The sequence below is a fragment of the Equus przewalskii genome, chromosome 1 (assembly GCF_037783145.1).
Source record: "Equus przewalskii isolate Varuska chromosome 1, EquPr2, whole genome shotgun sequence".
Lineage (NCBI taxonomy): Eukaryota > Metazoa > Chordata > Mammalia > Perissodactyla > Equidae > Equus > Equus przewalskii.
The window spans coordinates 25,253,629-25,279,927 of NC_091831.1; the positions used below are offsets into that span (position 1 = coordinate 25,253,629).

The 26,299-nt window shown below is 40.9% G+C and overlaps 1 protein-coding gene across 1 annotated transcript in view; it reads right to left on the reverse strand.

The window, feature by feature from the left end:
• The window catches only part of SORCS3 (sortilin related VPS10 domain containing receptor 3), a 566,960-nt gene that overhangs the window by 29,258 nt on the left and 511,403 nt on the right, over positions 1-26,299 (reverse strand). Inside the window, exons 15-19 of the mRNA XM_070605236.1 lie at positions 19,439-19,556; positions 18,277-18,410; positions 8,470-8,583; positions 5,246-5,417; positions 2,493-2,679 (exon numbers count right to left, since the gene is read on the reverse strand). Of these exons, the coding sequence (XP_070461337.1) occupies positions 2,493-2,679; positions 5,246-5,417; positions 8,470-8,583; positions 18,277-18,410; positions 19,439-19,556 (725 nt within the window). The remainder of the gene's footprint in view (positions 1-2,492; positions 2,680-5,245; positions 5,418-8,469; positions 8,584-18,276; positions 18,411-19,438; positions 19,557-26,299) is intronic.

Sequence of the window (26,299 nt, forward strand, 5' to 3'; positions counted from 1 at the left end):
AAACTTAATTGGAAGTACTTAGTAATTACTATAACAGGTAACATTCACCATATGCCATACTGGTTGCTAAGCGGCATTTTGCGCATGGTGCAAAAAAATGTTAAGACCTAAAACAGTCATCCTTTGAAGCCCTGTGTGCAACATTGGCCCTTGGCTGATGTCTGGAAACTTAGCTCTGAGAGTGTTTTCCAGTCAACAGTTAACTGATAATTGTGGTTCACTCTGCCTAGACTGTTTTCGCCAACAATATGGTTTATTGTAAATACCTGCTTTCCTCAGGAGTCTGGAATTTTGGTCTACGCTGGGCAAAGATGCCTACATGACCAGCCCTCAATGAAAACCATGGGCACTGAGTCTCTAATGAGCTTCTCTGGTAGACAGCCCTTCACACATGTTGCTACAACTCATTGCTGGAGGAATTAGCATGTCTGGGTGACTCCATGGAGAGAGGGCTCTTGGAAGCTTGTGCCTGGTTTCCTCCAGACTGCTCTATGGGCCTTTTCCCTCTGCTGATCTTGCTTTGTCTCCTTTCACTGTAATAAATTTAGTTGTGAGTATGACTCTATGCTGCATCCTATGGGTCCTTATAGTAGATTGCTAAACCTAGGAATCTTGGGGACTCTTGATACACACACACATAATGCAATTTGATTCTCACAACCTCCCTATAAGTTAGATATTGAAGGTGAGGAATCAGAAGCTTGTAAAGACTAAGAAAGTTGGTCGACACTGGACACTTAAGAAAGGGACATGATCAGAATTCAAACCCAGTTTCTCCCTTGCTCTAAGCGCTGGGCTCATGAGCACCACTTGTGCCACTCACCTGGGTTTCTGACCTGGTACTTCTGGCACAGAATGATTCTAGATGATGTGGTGTGGTTACCACTACTTGAGCTATTTCTGGCTGCAGACCCTCCACCCCCAAAAGTGAACTCTGCAAGGGCAGGGCCAAAGCTGCATTGTTACCTCCCCAGTGCCTCCCAGAGTGCCTTGTGTATACTAAGAACTCAGCAAACATTTGTTGAATATATTAGTGAACGACTAGGTGTTTCATTTGTGTTTCCTATTCACTGTTATAAGAACCCTGAGAGGTAAGGTAGCAGTTAGAATTAAGCCATTGTAAAACTGGAGTTCAAGAAAATAGATTAGTGGTTACCAGAGGGGCAGGGGGAAGAGGGGAGGGCAAAAGGGGTAAAAAGGCACATGTGTATGGTGACAGACGGTAATCAGACTTTGGTGGTGAAGACGATGTAGTCGAAACAGATATTGAAATATAATAATATATACCTGAAATTTATATAAAGTTATAAACCAAAGTTACCTCAAAAAAACATCAGAGTTCAGAAGACTCAGAGGAGAAATACTTTCTCTCATGGTCACCAAGCCTTGCATCTATAGGGATGTAACTGAATCCAGGTCTCCTCCCATGTACTTCCCCTACCACTGCTGGTCCTTGTGCTACTATTGTGACTACAATGCTAGGAGATTAACTAGCTTACATTTTGCCAGGGATCTGGTAAGCGCGGGTTGTTTATATAGTGGAGTTTATATCAGCACTGAGTTGTTAATTTGAAAGGTGCTCCTTGTATTCACCTAGACTCTTTCAAAACTTACAATTTTCATCACATGTGGCATATTCCCCAACAGCCATTGTGAGAAACATACACAAGAATCATAGAATTCCTTAGACCCACAAGTCTTACTGATAAAGATGTACGAAACCCATACCAGCCTCATAACATTTCCCTGACCCAATATTCTAACATCATAATATTTAAGTCTCAGTTTATGGGTCAAGTTCCAGGAGAGTAAATACACAAAATGCATCCAATACAAACAAGATATTTCAGAATTTCATCTGTTGATTTGGTTTGCGCCAAGCAATAGCAATAGCCAACAGCAATGAAATATATTCCAGGACAACAAAAACATTTTGGAGAGTTCTTAGAATTATTTACAACAGGAATAAACCTTCAGTAACCTTGGATGCATGAATTAAGTAATTTTCTGTGTTCAGTTCTAGATTTAAAAAAATCTAAATATGTACTTCTTTAATCCTTCTTTGGTTCTTCCAACAGAGAGAACAATTTACTTTGATTTGTGCTGCCTTCACTTATGGTAGCTTGAAAATGAGCCCGAGGCTGTTAACCAAATGGGTTTTGACTTCCTATATTTTGAGGCACCTCCAAAACAAAGGGAAGGGACTTTTACCTGAAGGTGTGTCTGCATGCACATATTTACATCACAATACAGTGCAGCCGAAAAGGAGGGGCCAGGTGATAACTTTATCCAAACTTTCAAAATAATCAGTCTACTTCAGTATCATGAAACTCTAAAACACAGATAAGCACACTCTCAATCTTTCCATCTGGGTCATCATTTGGGGTGGTAGTCACACCAAATCCAGTCTCAGCTCTGAATCCAAGGAAGTTTGGGCAGAGGGAGTTGTAGACTGCGAGGAAAGGAAGAAAGGGATGGCTCACGCTACTTACAAACCACGTGCAGGAAGAGGACAGCTGTGTCTGAGCCCAGGTTATTCTCCGCATAGGCTGTCACCTGGAAGATCCCCGCACTCTTGTACACGTGCTTGATGCCATCCTCGATGGGGCTGAAGTTAGCATAGGACACCGCAATCCCATCCCCAAAGTCAAGTTGGATATTTGTCCTTTGGAGATCACCCTGCGAGGGGGAATAGCAGTTGGCCTTGGCTCATTCACATGGTCCAGCCTGACTCCTATATGATGCTTCCTCCTACGGTTTCAGCATCACCCTCTGAGGACCTACAGTCTCTCCCAGAGGGCTGAAACATCCTCAACACAATCGTCAGACTCCTATCTGATATCCACTGGGCACTATGCGCAGTACTATGGACCTATTGTCCCTGTATGTCCAAGTTCAGGGCAGGCTGAGTTGGTGTAACGCTCGCAATAGTGGACAAGGTAGAGCCTCTTATGATGCTTTAAAGTGGGGAAGCCAAGGGGTTCCCTGACTCCCTCACACACATGGTTTAATTATTCGTGTCCTGTGTCATAATAATAACAATAGTAGTAACAGCTAACACATAAAGTTTCTTTCCAGTTCCAATTAATCCCCTCACAACTCTATAATGTAGAATGCATTACTCTCCCTGTTTCACGAAGAGGAACAAAAATTAATTAAGTAAATAGACCAAAGTCTCACAGCTAGTAGTGGAAGAGCCAAATTTTGAACCCAGGAAGTCTCCTTTCAATACTAATGCTCTCAACCACCATGCTATAATATAATGGTTCCTATTTTTCAGTATTTATTACTATGTTCCAAGTATTATGCTAATTACTTCACATATATTATATAATGCCACCTTCAAATAGCTCTAAGAGGTAGGATGATTATTGCTATTCTACAGATGAATAATACCAGCCAAAATTACATCTGTGCTCTGTTGACCTTGGATTTCCTAAACCTGCCTAAGCTCCCTCTTTCCTGAAGCCTTTCTGACCATCCCAGCTCACAGATATCTCTGCCTCTCAGAAGGCCAATAGCCCTCTGGGTGCTGCCTGGTGATGCGATGCCAATGGTTCAGGGGAGGGCATCTTATGACCCCAAGCCAATTCTCAGCTTCTTAAGGCTGATGCTGAACCCCATCCTTCCTTCTCCTTCCCCCCACTATATTGAGCCAATACTTTGGATAAATGCAATTGAACCTGACCACAAAACAAGGATTCCAGATGAAAACAAACAATCGGATCTCTCTGTTTATATACAAAACTAGTTGATGGAATAAAAAAAGAAATACATCATTTTGGAATTACAAGCCAATCCTTCTGCCCAGTGAATGCGCATTCATCACAGTTTCGCTTTCTGTCTCTTCCCTTATGGCGACCCAGATGTGAGTGAAATATTGATAGATGCTCCCTTGCTCCCCACACAGTGTCAACTGCTTTTAGTTTATGAATACAAATTAAAGTGGAAATGAACTGGAGGGAATTCAAATGGATAAGACTGTGGCTCTTCACATCTATTCAAGAGAAAGTTTTTATAGTGCTGGTCCTGGAAACTCCCTGGTGGAAATGTGATAATGACCTCCTCTGCATCTTAAAGTCCTTTAATTCAAGCACCCAGTATGGATGAAGGTTGAAGAATCTGTCAACCCAGGATAAGGAACCTTCACTGTCTTGTCCAATAAGGGGCTGATTTTAAAGGTTTCTAAATTATTCACACTTGAGAAAAAATTCCTGGCTTGCTTTGCTCTCTTTCTGAGATCACAACAGCATAGAAAAATTTTCATATAAATTTAGAGAGCTCTGTAAGTCAGGTGAGCTTTCTTACCCCACCACCTCAGTAAGGAGAGCCTGAAAACTTCCCTGGTTTGGAAAGAGATGAAACAGCTCATAAAGGGAGCAAGAAGCATACAACAGAGCTATTTCCATCCTGGAATGAATGAATGCAGTCTGATTTTACTGCCCAGATTGCAGAAGACACTAAAAAGTGAATGAATGGAGCAGGTAGCTGATGGAAAAGCGACTAACATGACATTCTTTTTGTTTTTTTTTTAAGATTTTCTTTCTCCCCAAAGCCCCCTGGTACATAGCTGTGTATCTTAATTGAGTGTCCTAGTTGTGGCATGTGAGGCGCCGCCTCAGCATGGCTTGATGAGCAGTGCCATGTCCACACCCAGGATTCGAACTGATAAGACCCTGGGATGCCGAAGCAGAGCACGGGAAGTTAACCACTCGGCCACGGAGCTGACCCCTAACATGACATTCTTTACAAAGATAGGTTTAAAAGACTTCAATAATCTTCACCCACCCTCACACTGATACTTTCGAGACCCTTTCAAAGCCTTGTGGGCTTTTCTAATCAGTAAGGTTAAGGGTTTATAGGAAAAGAGGCTCCTAAAAGCAACAGATAAAATTTAAATTCCCTTCTTCTGCCAAAGTTTAGAGTACAAGGTCTTATGGTGATAAATGTTCCTTCCACAAGGCAGACCCTAAAAGGGACCCTCAGAGAATATAACCAGATCTGCTCCGCATGGAGACAAGTGGACCCACTGCAGCCTGGGTCTGTACTGTGGGACAAAGGGAAGACTCTCTAAACATCCCAAGCCCTCTTTCACCCCCTCTGTCTTCTCCCAGAAGTCTCAGCTTCTCAACATTGACTTTGATGCAGGGATCTGAATATACAGTATTTTTTTTTCTTCACTCTCTGAGAACAGGGCATAATCTGCTTGTGAGTTCTGACCACAGAGATGCAGGCTGGCACCTACCTCCTCCATGAGGACGATGAAGGTCGCATTGTGCCCCTGCTCTGCCACCAGGCGTCCATCGGTGGTCACCACATGGAGGCCCCGAGGGGCTTTTCCAGGGCACATCTGGGCCTTGGCGGTGTATTTCTCCCTCAGCCCATCTGTGCAGTTGTTGGACACAATTCGCCGGTACCTAAGGAATATTGACAATTGTCAGTGGTGTGTCATGTGAGTGTGTGTGTGTGTGTGTTAGAAAGAGAATGCAAGAGAGCAAAGAGAGACAAATTTCACACAGCTGTCCCTACAAACTGAGTCTTAGAGGGGACAGCCATTTAGGAAGCTAAACAAAGGCTGAGGAATCGCTATCCTCCATCTCAGGAAGAGCAGCTCTTTAAACATTGTTATTGATCCTACCTGGAGAGCCACCGATCAGATCAGCGTCTAAACCAGCCAAGAAAAATCAATATCTGACCCACACACAAGACAAGAGGAGGCAGACGCACTGGACTGAGGAAGCAAGAAAAGCAGGTGCCTCTCTCTGTGAGGCAGGGACTTGTTTCTGGTTCCCTGAGCTTATCTCCAGCTTTCTCTACCAGACAGCAGCTAGAAGATCAGACTTCTAACTCTGATTAATCAGGAAGCCTCTTCCTGTCTTCCTTCCACCCCCAGGACATAATGCCAACCCCCAATCCTAATAGTCCTTACTCGGGAGCCACTGTGCTATTTCCTAGCACATTTTCTCTCCTGGCTAATATTTCATTTCCCTCTCAACACAAATGCCAGCCTAGAAGCAAACGTCTGAAGCTCCAATTCAGTCCTCCTGACGTAAAATTATCTCAGAGAAGAAGTTAGCATGGGAAAACCTCTCCACAAAGCTCTGCGACCTCCTAGGACAAGGGCATCTTTGTGGACAGTGATGCCATGTCATCTCGTTGACCACTGACCCCAGCAAGTGAAGTCAATCCAAAATCTTTTCCACAGCCCTGAACTGCATGGCAGACATTATTTCCAAGCATATCACTACCTGCATGGTTGCATAAAATCAACATTCTGGTAAAACCACATAAAATACACGTATCACCACTACCACTACCATCGTCATCATCATCATCATCATGTCTTCTTTCACCCTATGTGTCAGGAATTATTAACTAATCCATCTATGTTGCCTTCTTCTGGTGGCCTTGAAAACAGATGAAACCAAATTCTTTCTAAGTGATACTGGTCCTCTACTACACATGACATTTCCCCATTGCTAAGCCACCAGCCCTGTACCTCCAGCCAGAGATCTCAGAAGGATGGTAAGCAAATGTTATATGTACTTATTGCCTCAGATGGAATTACAATACATCCTCTTGTAGATATATATTATTTTTAATTGCCAACTGAGCTCATAATGGGTCTGGAGCTGTGCTGTCCAATATAGCCTCTTTCCACATGTGGCTATTGAGCACTTAAAATGTGGTTTGTGTGGCATGTTGAAATGATAATACTTTGGATATATTGGTTTAAATAAAATATACTATTAAAATTCAAATTTCACTTTTTTGTTTTTACTTTGTTACTGTAGCTACTAGAAAATTTTAAATTACTTGGCTCTCATTGTAGTCCTTTTGGTCAGCACTCATCTAGATAATCAAACTTTTGTAAGTAATTTATACTTTCTTACTGACCTGTAGTCATTTACAAGATATTTAGTTTTCACTTATGATAGATATTTCAGTAGATACCACACCCTATTGCAACCTTGATGTCATCCACTCTTCCTCTTCAACCTCAACTGGCCAGCTGGTTTTGTAATTTGTAATATAAGCTAACATTTAAGCAATGTATAGGTATGCACAGAAAGTTGTAGTGAATCTTTTGAGAAAAATGAATAGTCTTTTCGTTTCACCTCCCTGATTTATTTGGTTAGCTATTCAGGGTTTTGGTACACCCAAGTTACTTAAAATTGGATCTACCTACATATGTCACATGATCATATGAGACATCCTAATGCACTTCTCTTTCAATTATGTCCAAGGTATCCTCTGGCTGGGAATTTGGTGGCCCATCTGATCATTTGTGCCCATTATAGTTCTCTTCCTTAAACTTCATAACACTTTGTTCTCTGACACCACATCTCTGTATGTTTATGCTGCTGAATCTGTACTTTGAATGGCTTACACCCCTAAACCAGACACCTACAATAAAATAACATCAAAGGTTCTTAAGCCCTAAGAATAACCCCCTAAAAACCAAATATTTGACAACAAAATTCATGTTTTTCAGAATGGCTCAGACCACTCAACACATCTCTTCCTTCTTGTTTCTGTGTTTTGTTTTTTTCTCTGTGGACTTCAGTTGGGTAGATAATACCTACCACTATTTCACAACCAGGTAAGGGAAAAGTACCCAATGATGAGTAACTTGACTGAGATGGCAGAAGACCTACTGGAAGATCTGAGACTAGAGTCCAGAACACCTCACTCCCTTGTTACTCAAAGAGTAGTCTTGAGATCAACAATGTTGACATCACATGGGAGCTTGTTATAAACAAAGAGTCTCAACTCCACTCCAGATCTCCCAAACCAGAAGCTGCCTTTTAACAAGATCCCCAGATGATCCATAGCACATTAAAATTGGAAAAGTGCTGTCCTGGACCATCAATCCACTTTCCAAATCTGTTCTGTGCCACTGAGGTGGCAAAAGAAGGGGAAGACAACAAATCTCCAAGGAAACTTTCTTCAAGCATCTGAAAGAGTAACTGATAAATGAACAAAGAGAGAAATGCACACATAATTGACAATTATAGAAAGTGGACCTTGACCTTCTTATTCCAGGAGCTGCTAGGATGGGACTTTTGAATTTTAAGTTTCCAGCATCAGTCTATGAGAGGTTCAGTTCCTCTATTACTAGAGAGCACTATAATATTTACACGCCATTTGTGTTAATTTACTTCCCTCAGGACCTAAGCAATAAGGTGGCATCTTTTTCCAGAAAAGAAGGCCTGACCAAAACAACAGCTATGATCTGTCAGAGGCAAATGGCAAAAGGTATTGAAATCTAGGTGATCATAAATCTCTTCTGATGCTCCCCAAAAAGCTACTCTCCACTAAAGACTCTTCAACTTTCCTCAGAAGCCATCTTGTTGTAAACAAGATCTACTCACATTTGATCTTGCTTTGATAGTGATGCGTTCCCTTTGATTCCAACTTAAGGATTAGGAAAACAGTGAGTGGTGTTCCGTTAGGTGTTTTACTTACCCAGTGCTGTTAAGGTAGCTTTGACCAAGGCTGCAGTCCTTTGACGGGGATGCTGGATTGTACCAGAAGGCTGGGACACACTTGCTCTCTCCATGTCTCTCATAGCCATAGTCACTGTCCAGAAAAAGAATATTGCACACTGGTATAGATGGGTATAGATGCACAGATGCTAAAATACCCACAGACACACACAAACACAAACACACCCATATAGCCATCCCAAAAGCTGCCACACATTATTTTAAATATTTCCAGTGAGGGTAAATATTACCACTTTGAGAAACGATTTTTAGATTGAGAAATAATCTCAAGCCATTTGGATTCCAGTCTATAGAAGAAATAGTGGATTATCAAATGCAGATTCCAGGTTTAAAAAGGTATGGATATACATAACGTGGCAGGGACACTGGCTTGCGGTGGGTGTAAGGGATGATCTAAGCTTAAAAGCAGATTTTGGATAACAGCGGGATTACTGAAATAAGCAGATGAGAAGCAAGAAGATGACTTTGAAGGTCAAGATTCACTTCTGTGTTAAGATTCCACATCTGTTATTCCAAAAGTGATTTCACAGATTTTATTTTCATTTTTCCTGCAATTTCTCTCAAGCACACATATATATTTTCATTCACATATACACATACAGCCATTCAAACTTTTCCCAACTACATTTAACACAGGTCCCATTTACCTAAAAAATAAAACAAAAAAAACTAAACTGTAACTCTTTTCCATGTTTTCTCAAAAGCCTAGGCATAATAAAATGAAGAAAGAGAGTCAGGTATGATCCCTTCTCCTCTTCTCTCCATTCCAAAATGAGGAAGTAACAGATCAGGGTAGGAAGAGGTCCCCCACATGAAATCTAAATGCTGTTTCCTTACTTCTTGGAGTTTCATAAGGCTCCCAGATGCATAAATGTCAGGGTAGAAAAAAAGCAATAAAGTAGGCTAAAGGGATTACTGCTCTTGTAACCAACCAGAGGTCACTAAGGGTGGTTTCACTTGGCAGAAGTCATGCTTCTAAGTTAAGCATCCAAGCCTTTCCTGAAACTCAAAGGCTGGGCAGAACAATCTGGATATTTGAATATTAATCCACTGAGTGCTAATGAAACATAAAACAGCAAGGGGAAATCACTCTCTCCAGACCCACCCCTCCTTTATTTTTCTGCTCCCATGTTCTCTGAACCAAGATTTAGATTAAAGTCCAATAAAAATAGAGCACATTGTCTATGCATGTCTCTAGGATAGGAATGAAAGGGAGACAGGAATAAAAATTTAGTTCTACATTTATTTATCACTCAATGTGTACCCTGTCCTGTGAAAGAAGTCCACCCATCCCTATCCTCAAGGGGTTTTCACTCTTTTTTGGAGAGAGGGATGCAACATGCCTCAAATCCAACAAAAGAAAAGAATAATAGAGTATGAAGTAGAACACTAAACAGTGTAGTTAAGAAGTGCCCACTGATTAGTGAGATTGTATAAATTATCTTCCCAGTTGGTCGCCATTCTACATTCTCATCATCTTCGTCCACACCAAACTCATAGCTGAACACTCCAGGCCAACTTCCCATCCTCTTTGGTTTTTTTATGTGTTATGCCCTGGGCTTGAAGCACTCTATCCTTTTCTGTGTTTGGTAGTTTCCTATGCATCCTTCTTCAATATCTAGGTCAGATGAGGCCATCCCTGATTCCCAAAACAAAATCTCTGTGGCCCTTGCATGTTGGAAACACTGAGGCTGCAGAAGAGCAGAGACCTCTGTTGGTTTTGTTCACTAACATAAGAGTCTAGAACAGTATCTAGCACATTGCAGGTGTTGAATAAATGTTTACTGGGTGATGTTTATTTCAATTACATTTGAAAATGATCGCACTAATTTTCCCATTGCATTTGATCTATCTCGTCAGGGAGACTGCGAGTCCATAGTTGACTTTCCAGTGTGGACCACAGACAGCATCTCAAGTGCTCAACAGATGCCTGTGGAGTGAGTGTGAGATAGAATCCTTGCTAATCGCTACATGGAAAGGTGAAACTCAAGACCAGCTTTGATATGGCCATGTTTAAATGAAACCGGAAGAAAAGAGGGAGAAAGGCATATATCTGTCAAGTAAATCTTTTGCCAGGTCTCTTGATCAATGATTGGAGTTCTCTCAGCCTGAGAGTTCATATGGACTCAGTGTCATGCCAGCTTGTAACAGCCTGTGAGAGCCAACCTAAAATTTCAGGAATTTTGCAAGCTAATTAATGGTTGTTAAACACAGCCATTATTAAAAATTAAATTACATAAAATCTGAATTAAGTAAACTATATTTAAAAGGTAATAAATACTCAAAACTCAGAAGTTCCTCATTATTTTACTGCATTTTATTATTACGTATAATATATACTGTACATAAAATGTTATTATATATCATTATATTATCTTTGCTCTTGAGGTCATTTACGTCTGTGTATCTATACAGTAGAAATACTATATAAGGTGCTACTACACATCTCTTCCCAATTCCACGTTCACTGATGTCACGTTAGTAGCTTGAAATCAGCCATGGTGGGAATATTTATAGCAATTAGCAAATGCTACTAATCATAGGATTGATTTATTTATTCATTTGTTCCCTTACAGAACTGGTAACTAAATACATGTAGGCACACCCCTGAATATCTGATTTCTAAGCATTGTTTATCTGTAGAAACATTTAGGCTGTGATGTGTCTGCATTATTTCTAGAAAATTCCCCAACTGCTTTATGAGGGAAATCTATTGAATGTCCTGCCAACCCTAAGAAATTTAGTAATCTTTGAAGGAAGGGTACTCTCCTAAGTAGCTCTGGGAGGGAGAAAAATGTCTTAACTCTCTCTGCTAAATGTCCCCATCTTTAGGAATTCTGTTCAGCTCTGCTACCTTTTAGCAATACAGTTATTAAAAAAGGTGCATCAGACATTTTGCTTTGTACCAAAGAGAAAAAGCACCTCATTAATATTTAATAACATTAACGGCAACATCATTGGCTGCCCTCAAGCTGTGGACTTCTTCATTAACTTCGGCTAAATGTATATTAAAACCTCTCATATTGCCCAACTCCCCGCACAGCTCTGGAGTTTGCATGATTTACACAAACAAGCAGTTCCAGTTGCTGCTCCAGCTTCCTGGGGCAAGATGTTCTTCTATTGAACTGTGAAGTTTGGAGAAAATGTATCAGAAAGTTTAATTTGCCTCAGGGAAGTATGCTACCACAGCTTCTGCAAACACACAAGCAGTTTTCTTCAAGAAATGTCACCTCTGTGTCTTTCTTAAAAGGGTTTAGAACATCTAAAAGTTTAGGGGAAAACTTGTCCATTTCCAGGAACCTGTATGTCTTCCAAACCCTATCCAGGGAAAAGCTTTCGATGATCTAAAGAAGGAAGAGACAGGATAGCTTCAGAAATCAAACAGCTTTTGCATGTCAGAACAGGAAGGCACACTTGTGCTCCTTGGGTTCGACTCCCTCAAATGGTATATTGGAAAGGGGGAGCAATAAGAGGAGAAATAACTTGTTAAAGATTGTACATAACTGACAATGGCAGATGGAGGTGATAATTGAGACTCTTGACCCCTGGTTCAGCATTAGTACAATCCCATGGGGCACCCATTTAATCACCAGTAGGGAGGGCTCCTTGGTCCCCAGGAATGACATTCCGAGACTCTCTGAGCCAGGCAAGAAGTCATGGTCTCTGCCCAGTTGCAGGGAATGTCCTACTCTGAGCTCTATCATAGCCTCATTGACCTCCATTCCCTCCATTCTCTCATTTGGCAGCTGAGATTCCAGGATCGGTGTTCCACAGGTGCCTCTGTCCCATTTTAGGATCAGTATAGCATGCTGGGTTTGGGATCAGAACAAGCAGATAGAGGTTTTTGGCAAGCACAGAGTGAATACTCAACAAACAGAAGCAACTACAACAAAAACAACAACAAAGACAGAAGAATAATAATTAACATCATCATCATTTAGCTAAGACATAAGCCTAACGACTGCCAAAGAGAAAGACAATTACATCTAAATCATTTCAGAAAGAGTTTGCAAAAACCAACAATCATCTGTCAAATATTTCTCCTAATGTAACCCCATGCCACCCACTTGCCCTTATCCCTCTACTCATCAAAAACCTTCTCATATATCTGCTTTCTCTGAAGTGCTGCACATTTTCCTTGTACTTCCTCAGCAGCAAGTCTACAGAGCTCCATCATCACCCCCTGCAGGAAGCTTTTCATCCTTACTCCCGTCTTCAGCGATCTCTTTGCTCTGACCATTCTAGCACTTACAGGTAGGACCAGTGCTATCGAATGGAACTTTCTGTAATAACGGAAATGTTTGAAATCTATGCTATCCAATATGGTAGCCACTAGCCACATTTGACTACTGAACACTTGCAATGTGGCTAGTGCAACCAAAGAACAGAATGTTTAATCTTATTTAATTTTAATGTAACTAACCACATGTGACTACTACTACGTGGCTACTATCTTGGATCATAAAATTCAGCACCTAATTATACTCCTGATTATTTGCTATGTCTTTTTTGAGCTCAGTGACTCTGCTTTATACAACTTTGACTTTTCCACAATACCTAGTTCATAGAAAAAACAGGCTTGATTGTGCTCTACATGCAGAATACTAAGGGTTGAATGGAGTTCTGACACACCCAAATTTATGTACTGTGCCACCCCAAAATCTCTCCCCTTCTCTCTTCTACTTTATCATTTGATAAACTTGCTCTGTGTATCTGGAACCATCCTGAACATGGAAAGTAAACACTAAGACATACTAAGACAGAGGACTCTGGAATCATAATATGATAATTTTGAGTGAGTTAGTTAACATCTCTGTGTCTCCATTTCTTCATCTATAAAATACCTATAATATCAGATTGTTCTTCCAGAAGCTAATTGAGAGGATTAAGTAAGATAAACCATTTAAAGGACTTGGTATATAGTAAGTGCTCAGCAAGAGTTACTGCTGAGTGTATGTTTGGGAGAGTTACAAAGGAGAGACACTTGGCAAAATCTCTGGGCCAACCTGGTTTTCACTGAACAAAGGTGTTTGGGTCTCCCCAAGGAGAAGGATTTGTTCCTGGCCCCTCGCCAGTGCCATGGTGGAGCTTGCTGTAAAGTGGCTCTCTAGAGCAAGCATGAGGCTGGGAGATTTATGAGGCTATTAAGTAGAAACATCAATATTTATTCAAAATTCATACTTATTACTGACACCCCCTCTGGATGGAAGGGTGAAACTTGTGAAAGCCAATGGTGTTCTACAAATAAACACTTCTGAGAATCTGTAACATCTTCCCTCTTCAAGCAGAGGAGGGATATAGGTGGAAAATACCCCCCCTTTGTGAATTCAGGCTGCACTCCTTAACTTTTCCACCAAAATCAAGACACTTAATCCATCCTTCCCGGTGGTCTCCACTCCCCCAATTTGATTAAACTAGGTTACACCCTCTCCCTGCTGTCTCTGAGACTTAAAAGTTGCCTGGACCAATCAAATGAACGTGACCTGATTTGGCTTAGGGAAACAACTAGGTGGCATGTGCATGATAATCGCTTATACTAACTCAGCTGGGAGTTTTAGATTCCTTAGCTAATAACACTCCCTGGTAGGAAGGACCACTGAGAAGGAGACAAGGCTATGAAATGGTTGCCATGCAGTACTTTCCAGCATGATCATTGAAGACAAACAAACAAACTATATTTGATGGAAACACTATATTTCTGACTGACAGTTATGCTTACTGAAGTTGACAAAAATTTTTTGTTTCAAAAATTTCAAAATTTTTGAATTTTGACAATTCAAAACAAGACAATTTAAAAAACTCAGTCCCATTGTCCACAAAAACCACTGTAAAAAAAAATCCAAAAATTTCAGAAATTAAACTGCTTCTTCTGTACTCAAAAGTAGTGCAAAAATACTTTTTAGAACACATGATATTTTTGCTGTTGTTCTCAGATTACGATTACTAACCCAGGATCCAGTCTTGTGTCTTTATCCTCCCTCAGACTCAAGTGGTTCTTCTATCTTCCTTTTAATATGACATATAATAATATATATTATTATATATGCTATATATAATATATTATATATTACATATTATATATAATATATATTATATATTTTATATATTATATATTATTATATATATTTTATATATGCTATATATATATGCTATAGAAAGGCAAAAATACAATACCTTGTATATCCAAGAAAAAAATTCTATAAAGTCCTCCCGTACACTGTACACCTATTACAATTCCAGTACCAATGGTCAAAACTCCTTCATTTGGAATTGTTTTTGAGTTAATGGAGCATTCTCTATTAAATCTCATCAACAGGAGTAACCTGGGTCCTTTGAGGATGAGTTTTAATTTTAGAATAACTAAACTTGGGGATCCTACTTCTTCTGAAACATAAAGTGAATCTAACATAATGAAGACTTTGATTTCTTGAGAAATGGCATGATGTAGAGGAGAGAATGTAAGATTTAGCTAGACTTGCATTTAAACCTCAGTTCTTTCTTTCCCAGTTATGTGACCGAGGTCACACAAGTTACACCCCAGATGCTCATTTTATTCTCATTAAAAAGTATAGTAATGATTCTGACATTACGGGGCGTTGGGTCCAGGTGAAACCTCTACCAGTGCACGTCTGAGAACCAAAGAAAGCATCGCAAAGAATTTTTTTCTTCCCTGCTTTACTTACAGGTGCATTCTGACAGTAGTTCCCAAAGAAGGGTTCAGAAATATTTTAAGCAATGCCACTGCCACCAAAATAAATGGATAACACCCAAAGGCACAGCTTTGTAGATAGTACTTATTTGGATGTATAAGCTCTGGTTTATTTCCTTAAAATACCACGGGGACTATTTAACCCCGGGATACAAGATTAACAACAGCATAGCAGCAACAGCTACCATATGTTGGATGTCTACAGTGTACACCACTAGGATAAATGCCTTATCCACATTAATGATGTATATTAATTCATTTATTTTTCCCTAGGACCCAATGAGATACACATTACATGTTTGTATTTTACAGCTGAGGAGGTGAAATCACAGAGATTAAGAAAATTTTCCAAGGTCAAAAACTGAATATCAGAGCTGGGATTTTTTTTTTCCGGACTAGTAAATGTTAATGAAATTGCTGAAAGAAAAATATTTTGTTACAATTTTCACTCCTTGTCAAATGTGAGGTTTCCCGACAATGGGTGAGGGTGTATTACAGTTCAGGGAGACACAGGAGAAAATGTAGCATGACATATGCAAAGACAGCCTGCCTCCACAGAGTCAGTCTGCAGGACACAAGCAAACCTGATATTCATATTCTGAATATTCAGGTTGACATCAATACGTCACACGCCATAATTCTGAGTGGCCTACTGTATACATTGCTATGACTATTTTGCTAGATTGTGGTTAATAATTGAAAATTATTCTTCCCAAGTGTGAAAATATCCTCTGTTTCCAAAGGATCAAAATCGTCACAGATAGCACCCTGCCATTTACATTTAAATTCCATGTGGCACATCCCATTTGGATGACTCTCACTGAAGTCAAGCTTTCCAAGATACGAGTTCAGGGATGAAGAGCAGGTAGGGAGCAGTCGTGGTCACACAGCTGGCTTAGAGCTACCAGGTACAGTCCTCGTAGAAAGTGGGAAACTAAAGATGGCTTCCAAATTGAGGCTAGGAAAGAGGCTGGACGAAATAAGGATGGAAGGGGTGAGGTTGCTGGGCAGGCGTAGCTGTTCTGTACACGTTTGGACTTACTTCTGTTATTTGCCACCAGCAGAGCCCAAATGCAACTCTGTCATTGCCCTACCTCTTCCATGTTTATAGGCTGTTCCCCGAGCTCTTAGTTTTGTCTTTAACCTGGAATGAGTATGAAAATACCTGAACTGAACTTCAGCCTTTGACTGTGATGTGGAGGAAGAATTCATCTAGCTGAGATCAGAGTGACATGTACCCATTCCCAGAACTAGGAAGGGTTTTGACTCTCCTAAAAGGAACAACATTCAGAAACATGGTACAACTACTTAATGCTGACTGTGGGCTAGGCACTGAGGATGCAACAAAGAAGAAAGTCTAAAATTCCTACACTCACAGCACTTACATTCTACTGGGGAAAGATAGGCAATAATAAAGCAATCAAAAAACGTGAACGTTCCATATGGCGATTAACGCCAAGAAGACACTAACACAGAGTGATAAGCCAGAGAGTGCCAGGGTGTAGGTGAGATTAGGTGGTCTCAGAAGGCATTTTCGAGGAGCTGGTATTTTTGCTGAGACACGAGTGATCCAAAGGTGCCAGTAATGCTGAGATTTGGGAGAAATCCTTGCATTTGCTTTTCCTCTGCTAGTAATGAGTCTAGGTTAACTAAGGTAGAGGAGATGGTAGTGTGGCTGCAAAACAGTGAATGAGGGGAGAATGGTAAGAAATTAAGGTACAGTGGTATTGGACCAAATCACCTACAACAGAGCATGCCAAAGAAAGAAGATTGTATTCTATTTTAAGGGAGAAGGGATGCCATTGGAGTGTTTTAAGCATAGAAGTGATAAAATCTAATTTGGTGGGGTCTTTTCTTTTTTGTTTCTTTTTGCTGAGCAAGTTTTACCCTGAACTAACATCTATTGCCAATCTTCCTCTTTTTTTTCCCTGAGGAAGATTAGCCCTGAGCTAACCATCTGTGCCAATCTTCCTCTATTTCGTACGTGGGTCACCGCCACATAGTGGCTGACAAGTCGTGTAGGTCCATGCCCAGGAACTGAACCTGGGCTGCTAAAGCAGAGCATGCCAAACTTAACCGCTACACCATGGGGCCAGCCCCCGATTGGGGTTTTTAAAATATAATTTTGGTTGCTGTGAGGAGGATAGATTTTTAGGGTGACAAGGGTGGACTTGGAGAGAGACTTAGACTCTTGGAGGATCCAGACAGCAGTAGAGATGTGTAGAGGTGCTTTGAGCTAGAATTCATTTTGGAGGTAGAAACTTACATGGACTTTCAGATGACCTGAACCCGAGGATGAGGGAAAGGAAAGAACCAAGCTCTGCTGGGATTTTGACTTAAGTAACAGAGTGGATATCTATGTGATTTATTGAGGCTGGAAAAATTGGTTGGGGGTAGGGAGCGGGGGTTCAAGAAGAGCTGAAAAACTGTTTCCAACAGTGGGGATTCAAGAAGAGTTCAGTTTTGGCCACATTAGGTTTCAAATCCCTATTAGCAATTCAAGGGGAGATGGATGCTAAGTAGCTGGATGGCCACAAATGTCTCCACGCTGGAGGAGAGGGAGGCCAGGGCTGGAGGTAAATATTTGGAAATTTGTGAATCATTGGCTAATAGGTGAGATTTAAAGTTTTTCTTTGTGCTTGTCATTAGAGGGAGGAAAAAATTTGATGATGAGAGAATTCACATGGAAGAGCATAATCTGAATAAACATGTCTGGAGGTAACTGTCCAAGCCTGTAGCTCTCTGAACTCTGTCAGAGCCCAGCCCAACCTCTCTGTTACTTTCAAGTATAGCTGCTAACTGAAGATGAGAAGTCCCCTTGGACATGCTGTTCTGATAGAACAGTGATTTTCTCTGGGAAAATGCCTCTTCCTGTCCTCCTTCCAGGGATGCAGACTTCCTATCTGGCCCAGGAACTGGGACATTTGGGTCCTGAGGCCAGCAGACATACCTCCTACCTCTGGGTTCTGGCTTCTTCCTCTAATGCCATCTTCATCCTCAACCCCCAAACAGGTAAACATCTGGTTGGGACTGGCGACGAGATGCCAAGGAACTCACCACTCAAAATCCCAATCGGCACAGACACAGGGTTCTGAGACCACCGTCCCTGAGGAGTCCCGGCCCAGGGCACACTGAGCTCCTGGCTTGCGTTTCTTGAATATTTTCCTTTCTCCCATGACGCAAGGCTCTCCCTTAGGAAAAAAGTTCATAGTGAGAGAGACAGAAAAACACAAAGAAGATGAAATAAGCCAGCTTCTCAAGGAGAAGCATTAGCCTTTTCAGTTTCTTTTGATCACTCTGTGTAGCAATCTCACTCCCCATAACGATTCATGAGTTTCAAGGATAAAAGGGCTGCTCTTTTCTACCACACAAAAGAAACACTATGAGAGGCTGGCTTATCACTACGCTGACACCCAACCTAGTTAGTGATGTCCACTTTGTCCTGTTTTTTTCACCACCTTCACAGAGAAAGCAAAAATTCCAGTCATCCTCGGAGACCACCAGGCAATTGTCCAACTGGCTTCAGCAGAAATTCTAGTGGAAAGGAATGCACTTCTGTCATATTTTTCACATCATCTTCAGAGTAAAATTGAAGTTGACCCTAAAAGTTCCCTCTCTATGATAAATGAGCTCAAGTCATGAGGTCAAGTCACTTGACCATGCTCAAGTCCTTATTCCTAGTCAAGGGTGAAAAGAGGAGAAGTTGGTACAGATTACCAGGACCTAATGATTCTGAAGAACACAGGAGCCTATGTTGTGTAGCAATATATATCTGCCACTGCCAAAGCCCCTCATTCCCACTCCTTACCCTTTCTCTGTGGTCCTGTTCCCAATGCTCTTGGAGCCCTTACTTCTGGCTGGCCTGAGAAACGCCCTCATCCTCTCCACTGGAACGTGTGATGATCAAACCATTGGAAGGTCTCCCACCTGTCTGGGCTTATTTCCCCATGGATAGTGCTAAAAACCCAAGTTATCATTGTCACCTCTCCCCCAAGCTGCGTTGTTACCTTAATAATTGGATCAGGGTCCCAGGGTGTAAAATGGCCCCAAAATAGCATCTGCTTCTCCTGGACCAGGGTGTGTGGGCTCCAAGTCTCCCCCTCAAACCTACCATTCTCCTCAGATGGCCCACTACCTTCCTCCTCCAACTAGGAAGACAAAACAGAGCTTGCAGTAGCTCCTCTTCCTAGAAGTTGGTACCCCAGACCCTGTGGTGTACCTGATTGAGCAGGTGCCAGGTCTGATAGTCCTCCTTGGTGCAGCGCCGGCTGAAGATAGATTTGTAGTCCACTTTCACCAACTGCCATTCAGAACGGAGGCTGAAGTGGCCAAAGACTCTAAGTGTTCAGAGGAGGAATGGGAAAGACAAGCAGAGAAAGCCCCACAGTCAGTCACTAATGTACAAAGACTGGAGAGAGACAGGACGGAACTGCAGCCTGGACTTTACTGGTTCTTCCAAAGTGAGGTCTTTGAAGGCCGTTGAAGAGAAAGTCCACTGTCTACACAACTCCAGCCAATTGGCATGCTATTCACATTGGACTTAAAACCAACCTTTTCTTTTAAATTTATTTTTTTAAAGGCAAAAGTAGTAACAGATGTGCTTTGCAGGAAGCATTTAAAATCTAAAAAGGTATGGAGGAGGAAAAAATTTATCCAATAGTCCAAAATCCTCCACTCAGATAGAACTGTTGTTCATATTTTGACATAGAGCCTTCTTGCTTCTCCTTCCTGCCAGCACTGGCATTTTATCTACTTAGGTCCACTGACAGGGACTCGCTTTCCTCCTCTGCAAAGTAAATTGTTTGCGTGTATGTTGCGGGTGGGGGTGGTTAGCTAATCTAAAGTATGACTCCGCCAATTCCAAAGTTCTGACTGAATCTAAGTGTGTTTTAGTTAAAATTCCCATTGCTTAATTCACATGAATGTCACCCTCCTCCCTGCTTCCCTGAAAAATCACAGTGGTCTCATAAAAGGAACTCATATTTATGTATGGTAAAGCAGCACACCACCTGTATGGCTTAGATAATCAATACTGACCTTTTCAAAGCCCAGCAGTTGACAGCCCTATAAATATGAATGATCAATCGTTTCTAGAAAAATAGAAAAAAAGACTGATCATCCATACTCCACTCGGGTGGCATGTCTTGTAATTACAATGCAAGACATTTATCATAGTGCTGTAAAGGGGAGACCAATCGTGCTGAGAACCTAGCCAGACTGAAGTCTTTCAAGGAACTGGATGGCTTCTGTTTCAGCAAGACTTAATTACGCTCCAGCCCTAGATTCTCCTCTCCCCAAGTTCAGATATTCTTTTGGTAACATCTAAGAGGCTAACTCTCCTCCAAGGAAGCTTCCTTCCATGATCTGAAAGATGGGGACGCTTTCGGATGGGTGGGAACTGACTAAAATTGTGAAATGGAGAAAGAAATGGGATTGTTTTGCAGATCATACAACTTAAAATACACCCCAGGAAACAATTTTTAATGTTTTATTGGTTAAAAGTCAAATAAAACTTTTTAGAGCCTTGTTTAAAAGGAGATTAAACAGATTTTGAGGGAGAGACTGAGGGTCTCTCCTTCCGTTAAACTGTCTGGTCTTTCTATGAATCTTAGCTTAGCAGTGAGCACTAGAAGCCGCGGGGCTAGGATATGCAGCCAATACTGTGTGGAGCAGAGTGAACTTAAGAATCTCTCCTCTGGGTTCTCTCTGTTCTCTTGCATTCTTGCCATAGTCAGTGGTCTCCAAATTCAAGGTATCCAGGTCAGGTCTCCACTAAGGTAGTTCCACTTTTTAGTTCTGATTATTTTCGTGGAGAGGTCATGAGTCAGTACATCTCAAATCATTAGCAAAACAGTTATCTCTTATCAAAAACTTCTACTTGTTTGAAGAGAGTTAAGTTGAAAGACTATCGGGATAAAACAAAAACAAAAACAAAACAATTGGAAAAGACGTTGATAAATGAATTCTTCCATCTCTATCCAGCCTATCTAAATCCTCCCACATTCTAATGCCACCTCCTCTGGTAAGTCTTCCCTGGTTGAAATACTCTGCATAGCAGGATATTAGTGATGCTAAATTGAACACTTCTGCCTACTTCAAATAGTTTACATTTATTTCATGGATCACAAAATACATCATGTCAGATTAATCCCATTCCTTTCTATGAAAAGATTACTAGGCAGAAAGAAGAGGGAAATACGAGGCACATGATTTACCTGGATATCAGCAAGGCAGACAGGGTCTGCCATAGCAGTCTTGAAGAAAAGATGAAAAAATATGAGCCAGGTGCTAGTAAAATTATGTGGTTGAACAGCACCTAATTAAGGCATTAAAATTAAGCAGGAGGGAGGGTGTGAGTAGTCAGCTGCAAGGTTCTACTGTCTGCTCTGTCTTGTTGATCATTTTTATTAATGACTCGAAGACGTGAAAATAATGGTCATTGGAAATCGCAGTTTCTGATGACACAAAGCTGGAAGAAACAGTCAATACACTTGAAGGCAGAATCATGACCCAAAAAGGTCTTGACAGACTGAAGAGACAGCCTGAATTTAATAACATGTGACGTAACAGGGACAAATGTCAGGTTCTCCCCTTGCCAACTACGTAAGTGTTGGATAAAACAAATGGGGTCTGGTGCAGCTCATGTTAAGTAATAATAATGATAATAATAGTGGTTGCAGCTTCAGAGTTTTCATACACAATGTGATTAATATAAATGAACACTTCAGAGAGAACAAAAATATTTAAGGTGATCTTAAAATGCATTAATAGAATTTTGTATATTACCTAGAATGGAAGAGGCAATATCCTGGTTTATTTTACATTAACCAGATCACAAAGGAAAACTGTAGTTAGTTTTGGATGCAACCATTCAAAAACAAGATAAACTAAGTGTCTCAATCTAGAGTACTTCCATGGGCTTTGGGAGTGGTGGTAGAGTTTGAATCTCTTGAAATTTTAAATAAAAATATGTTCATTGGCACATATTGATTTATTTAAGGAGAAATTATATATATTTTACCAGATTTTCAAAGGAGTTCACAGTTTCCAAAGTTAAGGACCATTGAAAAAGAGAGTGATTAATGTGCTGTATTGGGTTGAATGGTGGCTCCACAAAGAGAGATGACCATGTTCTATTCCCTGTAACTGGTAAATGTGACGTTATATGGCAAAGGGATCTTTTCAGAAGTAAGTTAAGGATCTCATGATGAAATAACCCTGGATTATCAAGGTGGGTCCAATGACAAATATCCTTATAAGAGACACAAAGAAGAGATACGTGCAGAGAGGAGAAGGCCAGGTGAAGACAGAGGCAAAGATTGGAGTTACACAACCACAAGCCAAGGAACACCTGGAACTACCAGGAGATGGAATCGGCATAGGAAACATTCTCCCCTAGTGCCCTAGAGGGAGTGCAGCCTTGCTGCCACTTTGATCTTGGACTCCGGCCTCCAGAACTATGAAAGAATAACTTTTTGTTCTTTTAAGGTGCACATTTGTGATAATTTGTTACAGCAGCCACAGGGAACTAGTACAGATGGCAATATGATTCAAGAGCACTTTTCATCTATCTATCTATCCAAGAAGTGTTGTAAGAACTATGGCTTGTTAACCTGGAGATGACTTAGGATGGGGCATGGGAGGGAAAAGCAATAAGTGGGCACTCTAAAGAGTTCTCTTGAGTATAAAAAGTACCAAAAAGTGAAAGTGTGAAAGTTTACAAAATGTGAGAGATCTTTCTAACAGACAAAGTTGCCCACAGGGGAGAGGAATACTCAAGAATTAGTTAGCATAGAACTTCAAGCTCAGGCTTAATCATTTCCCAGGTGACGCTGAGAAGATGCAAGCATCATCCAGGTACACAGCCTAACTGACCCTGAGCCTCTAAGGATGTCCACGTTGTTGGTCTTCCCAACTCTTTGGGATGTCTGTTTCTGATCTCAGAATGTTCATTTCAAGACTGGACACAAAAATAGGTGCTCAGTCAGGACTTGTGGACTAATTCAGATTCTTCTCTCCTGCAATCTTGACAGGTGCATTCTTTCATCTATATTTCTTTGGCTTCTATCCCAGATTTCCTTACACAATTTTTCCCAAATCTTTCCCCAAAGTGCAAATTGATACACTAAAATTTTCACTTGAGAGTGTGCTAGTCTGCTCTCCGACATGGTTGCCTACATATGGTCAGATGCAAAATTTTAAACCTTCAATGTTAGGATTATGAGCTTTGCTCATTTTCTCATTGGACCTCACTAAGATGATTAGGGTAAAATCATTCAGCAACTTTCAGACATTAATGTACTCCCTATCTTTCCACCCATTCTCAGTTCTTGGAAGAAGAAAAGTTCATTGTGGGCCCCCTCCTGTAGGGCATAAGTGACCCTGATACAGGGGCTCTCTTTTGCCTTGATCTGGCTTCCCTAATTTTGTTCAGCAATGCATCCCCTCATTGCTCTTCTGATTAGAGCTCACGGAAGCTGAGGAAATGACAGAAACACAGCAAACTAAACAGGAAATAAAGACTAATTTACATTTAAGCATTTATCAGCCCTTTTCCTAACTACTTTTGGAACAGATGCTAAAATTCACAAGAGCTGTGGAAAGGAGGACCCAGCAGATCAGGGTGACCATCATCAGAAACCATATCCATCATTTTGAGGTGACAAACACTGACAAGGTCTACTTGGTCCTGAATTGGAAAAAGAGAAAACTCAGACTGGTTCCAACTAATAATAATAAGAAATCGGTTTTGCAGATAAAAGTTTTTTATCTGGTGGAAATGTTCCTCTAAAGTTAGGGAGTCTATCATCTATAACATAGGTGCAGCATGCTTGTCCCACTGTGGTACTTTTTTGGGGAATAAAGTGGTTCATTTATGAGCGAATTTGAAAACCCAAGAGATGGATGGGGTGAAAGAACCGAAGTGTGGAACATCTGGAAAGGAAATCTGCTGTGACTATTCTGGTAACGCTCAACTCTCTTTTGTCTTAAGTTCAAATGATCTTGTTATCTCAAGACCAGAGGCTCTCCACTGTCTGCATCAGAATCACCTAGAAAGCTTGCTAAACACGGACTGCACCACCTCCAGACTGTCTGATTAGCATGCTTTGGGTGCCTGATTATTTGCATTTCTAATAAGTCCCCAAGTGATACTGATGTAACTGATCCTAGGACCACCTTTTGAGAAACACTGCTCTAGACCACTTATCCCGAATTTTTTAATTTTCTTGTATTTTTGGTCAAATTTGTGTCAATGAATTAGAAAGCTCCTTTTGCTGGGAATGCTTCTTGTACTTCTTTGTACCTCATAGAGCCTGTCAATAGTAGTTGCTTGAAAAGAATGGCTGATTGATTATTGAATGCCAATGGAACAAGGCAATTCTAGAAGAAGGTTTCATTCTCAAGTCTTTGGCAAAAAGAAGCTAATTCCTAAGCACGGCCAAATAAACTGTCATTTGGATTGCTTTTAACCCTTCCCTGTAATTACCAAGGTAAACTCTTTTGACGTCCTTCTTCAGAAATGTATTCCTAGCCCCACTTCTTAACTCAAAGTATATTTTCACCAACATAATCAAAACCCTATCATATGAGAAGATGTATGTGAAAAACTTGAAAATCCCAATGGACAGCAAGTGTTCATTACCATCGCCACCATTCCTCCTGCTGGAACCCCACAGACTATCACCCAAGGCCCAGCTCATCAAGAGTTTTCAAGAGGGTTGGCTCAAAATTCCTTTTGAGGTACATACTAACCCCAAATGCAGGGGCTTTCTTTGTCTTTTTTTGGTGACATCTTCTACAGAACCTTGGAGAAAGACGATATCTCATACATAAATGCAGATGACTATTTGGAAACAGGTAGCCTACCCTTTAGTTCCCCTGAAGAAGTTTCTCACGAGCACAGAGCAAAATAAACGACTTCTCTAAGCCATTTCTCACTATATAGATTTTCAGGAAAAATCAATTAAAATTTATTACTTTTGCTTTTCTTTTTCTTTTTACCTTGCCATCTGGAATTTTTTTCATGAAAGCTTTTGACTCCACTCAAGATTCACCTGCTTCTTGGGCTCTACAAACCTGAGAGACCATCTGTCTCCTTTTTTAAACTCCTCTGGTGCTCATGTCTACAGTGCTAATGTGACTCTGGTCACAGAGTGTCCTTCTGTACTCTTGCGCAGTTGTCTAACTTTTAACATACAGGTGTTCTGGGCGTGGAGGCAAGAGTACCAGGCAAGGAAATAGAGGGCTTGCCTTTTCCTAGTCCTTATCTGCCACTAAATTAGCCAGGTGGCCTTGAACAAATCACTTCATCTCTCAAGCCTTCAGCTTCCCTACAGAAGATGATTTTTAATCAGTGGCACATATACTCAAAGGCTGGGATGCAGAAATAGTCTGGATGGAATTTGGCCCTTTCAAGCCAAGTTCCAAGAGTTTATTTTCTTTCAATCTCTATGTCTCCCTCAAGGTGTACAAGCTATCTATCTCCTGAGGACTCAATACACCAAAGATTTATCTATAAGAGTCATTCATCTTTGTCTCCACAGGGACTTCCTTCATGAAACAGATGCTTAAGAAATAGTTCTGGGTTGATTAATGGATAGAATTAATCTATCAAAATCATCCACTTCTTCCAAAATTTGGGTAATAGCTTTATCTGCCCTTATTTCTGGGCCAAAGAACATGGCTGAGTTGTGTGTCTTTTGGGGTTTAGAAGGACAAAAAAATCTCTGGGGGAAAAGAGCAGCAGCTTTCCAGCCCTTGTATCCAGGACTGTGCTTGGATTTCCACAAGCAACAGTGATTTGCTGGGCCCCTAAGTAACATACCTTCTCTAATCCACCATCCAGCCCTAAGTAAGCCTCGTGGGAGGGAAGTGATTAATTTGGGGGAGGGAGGTGGTTCACAAAAGTAAAAGACTTCATTAGAATTCCATACACAAAGTGGGTTAGCTACTCATTAATTAAATGATTTCAGAGAGGATCCTGGTATATAATTGCTATAATTTAGGTGGAAACAATGCCACACTAAACGCAATTAGAGGAGCAGGCTCTGTAAAGATGTTTTCCTCTTTATAGGAGAGC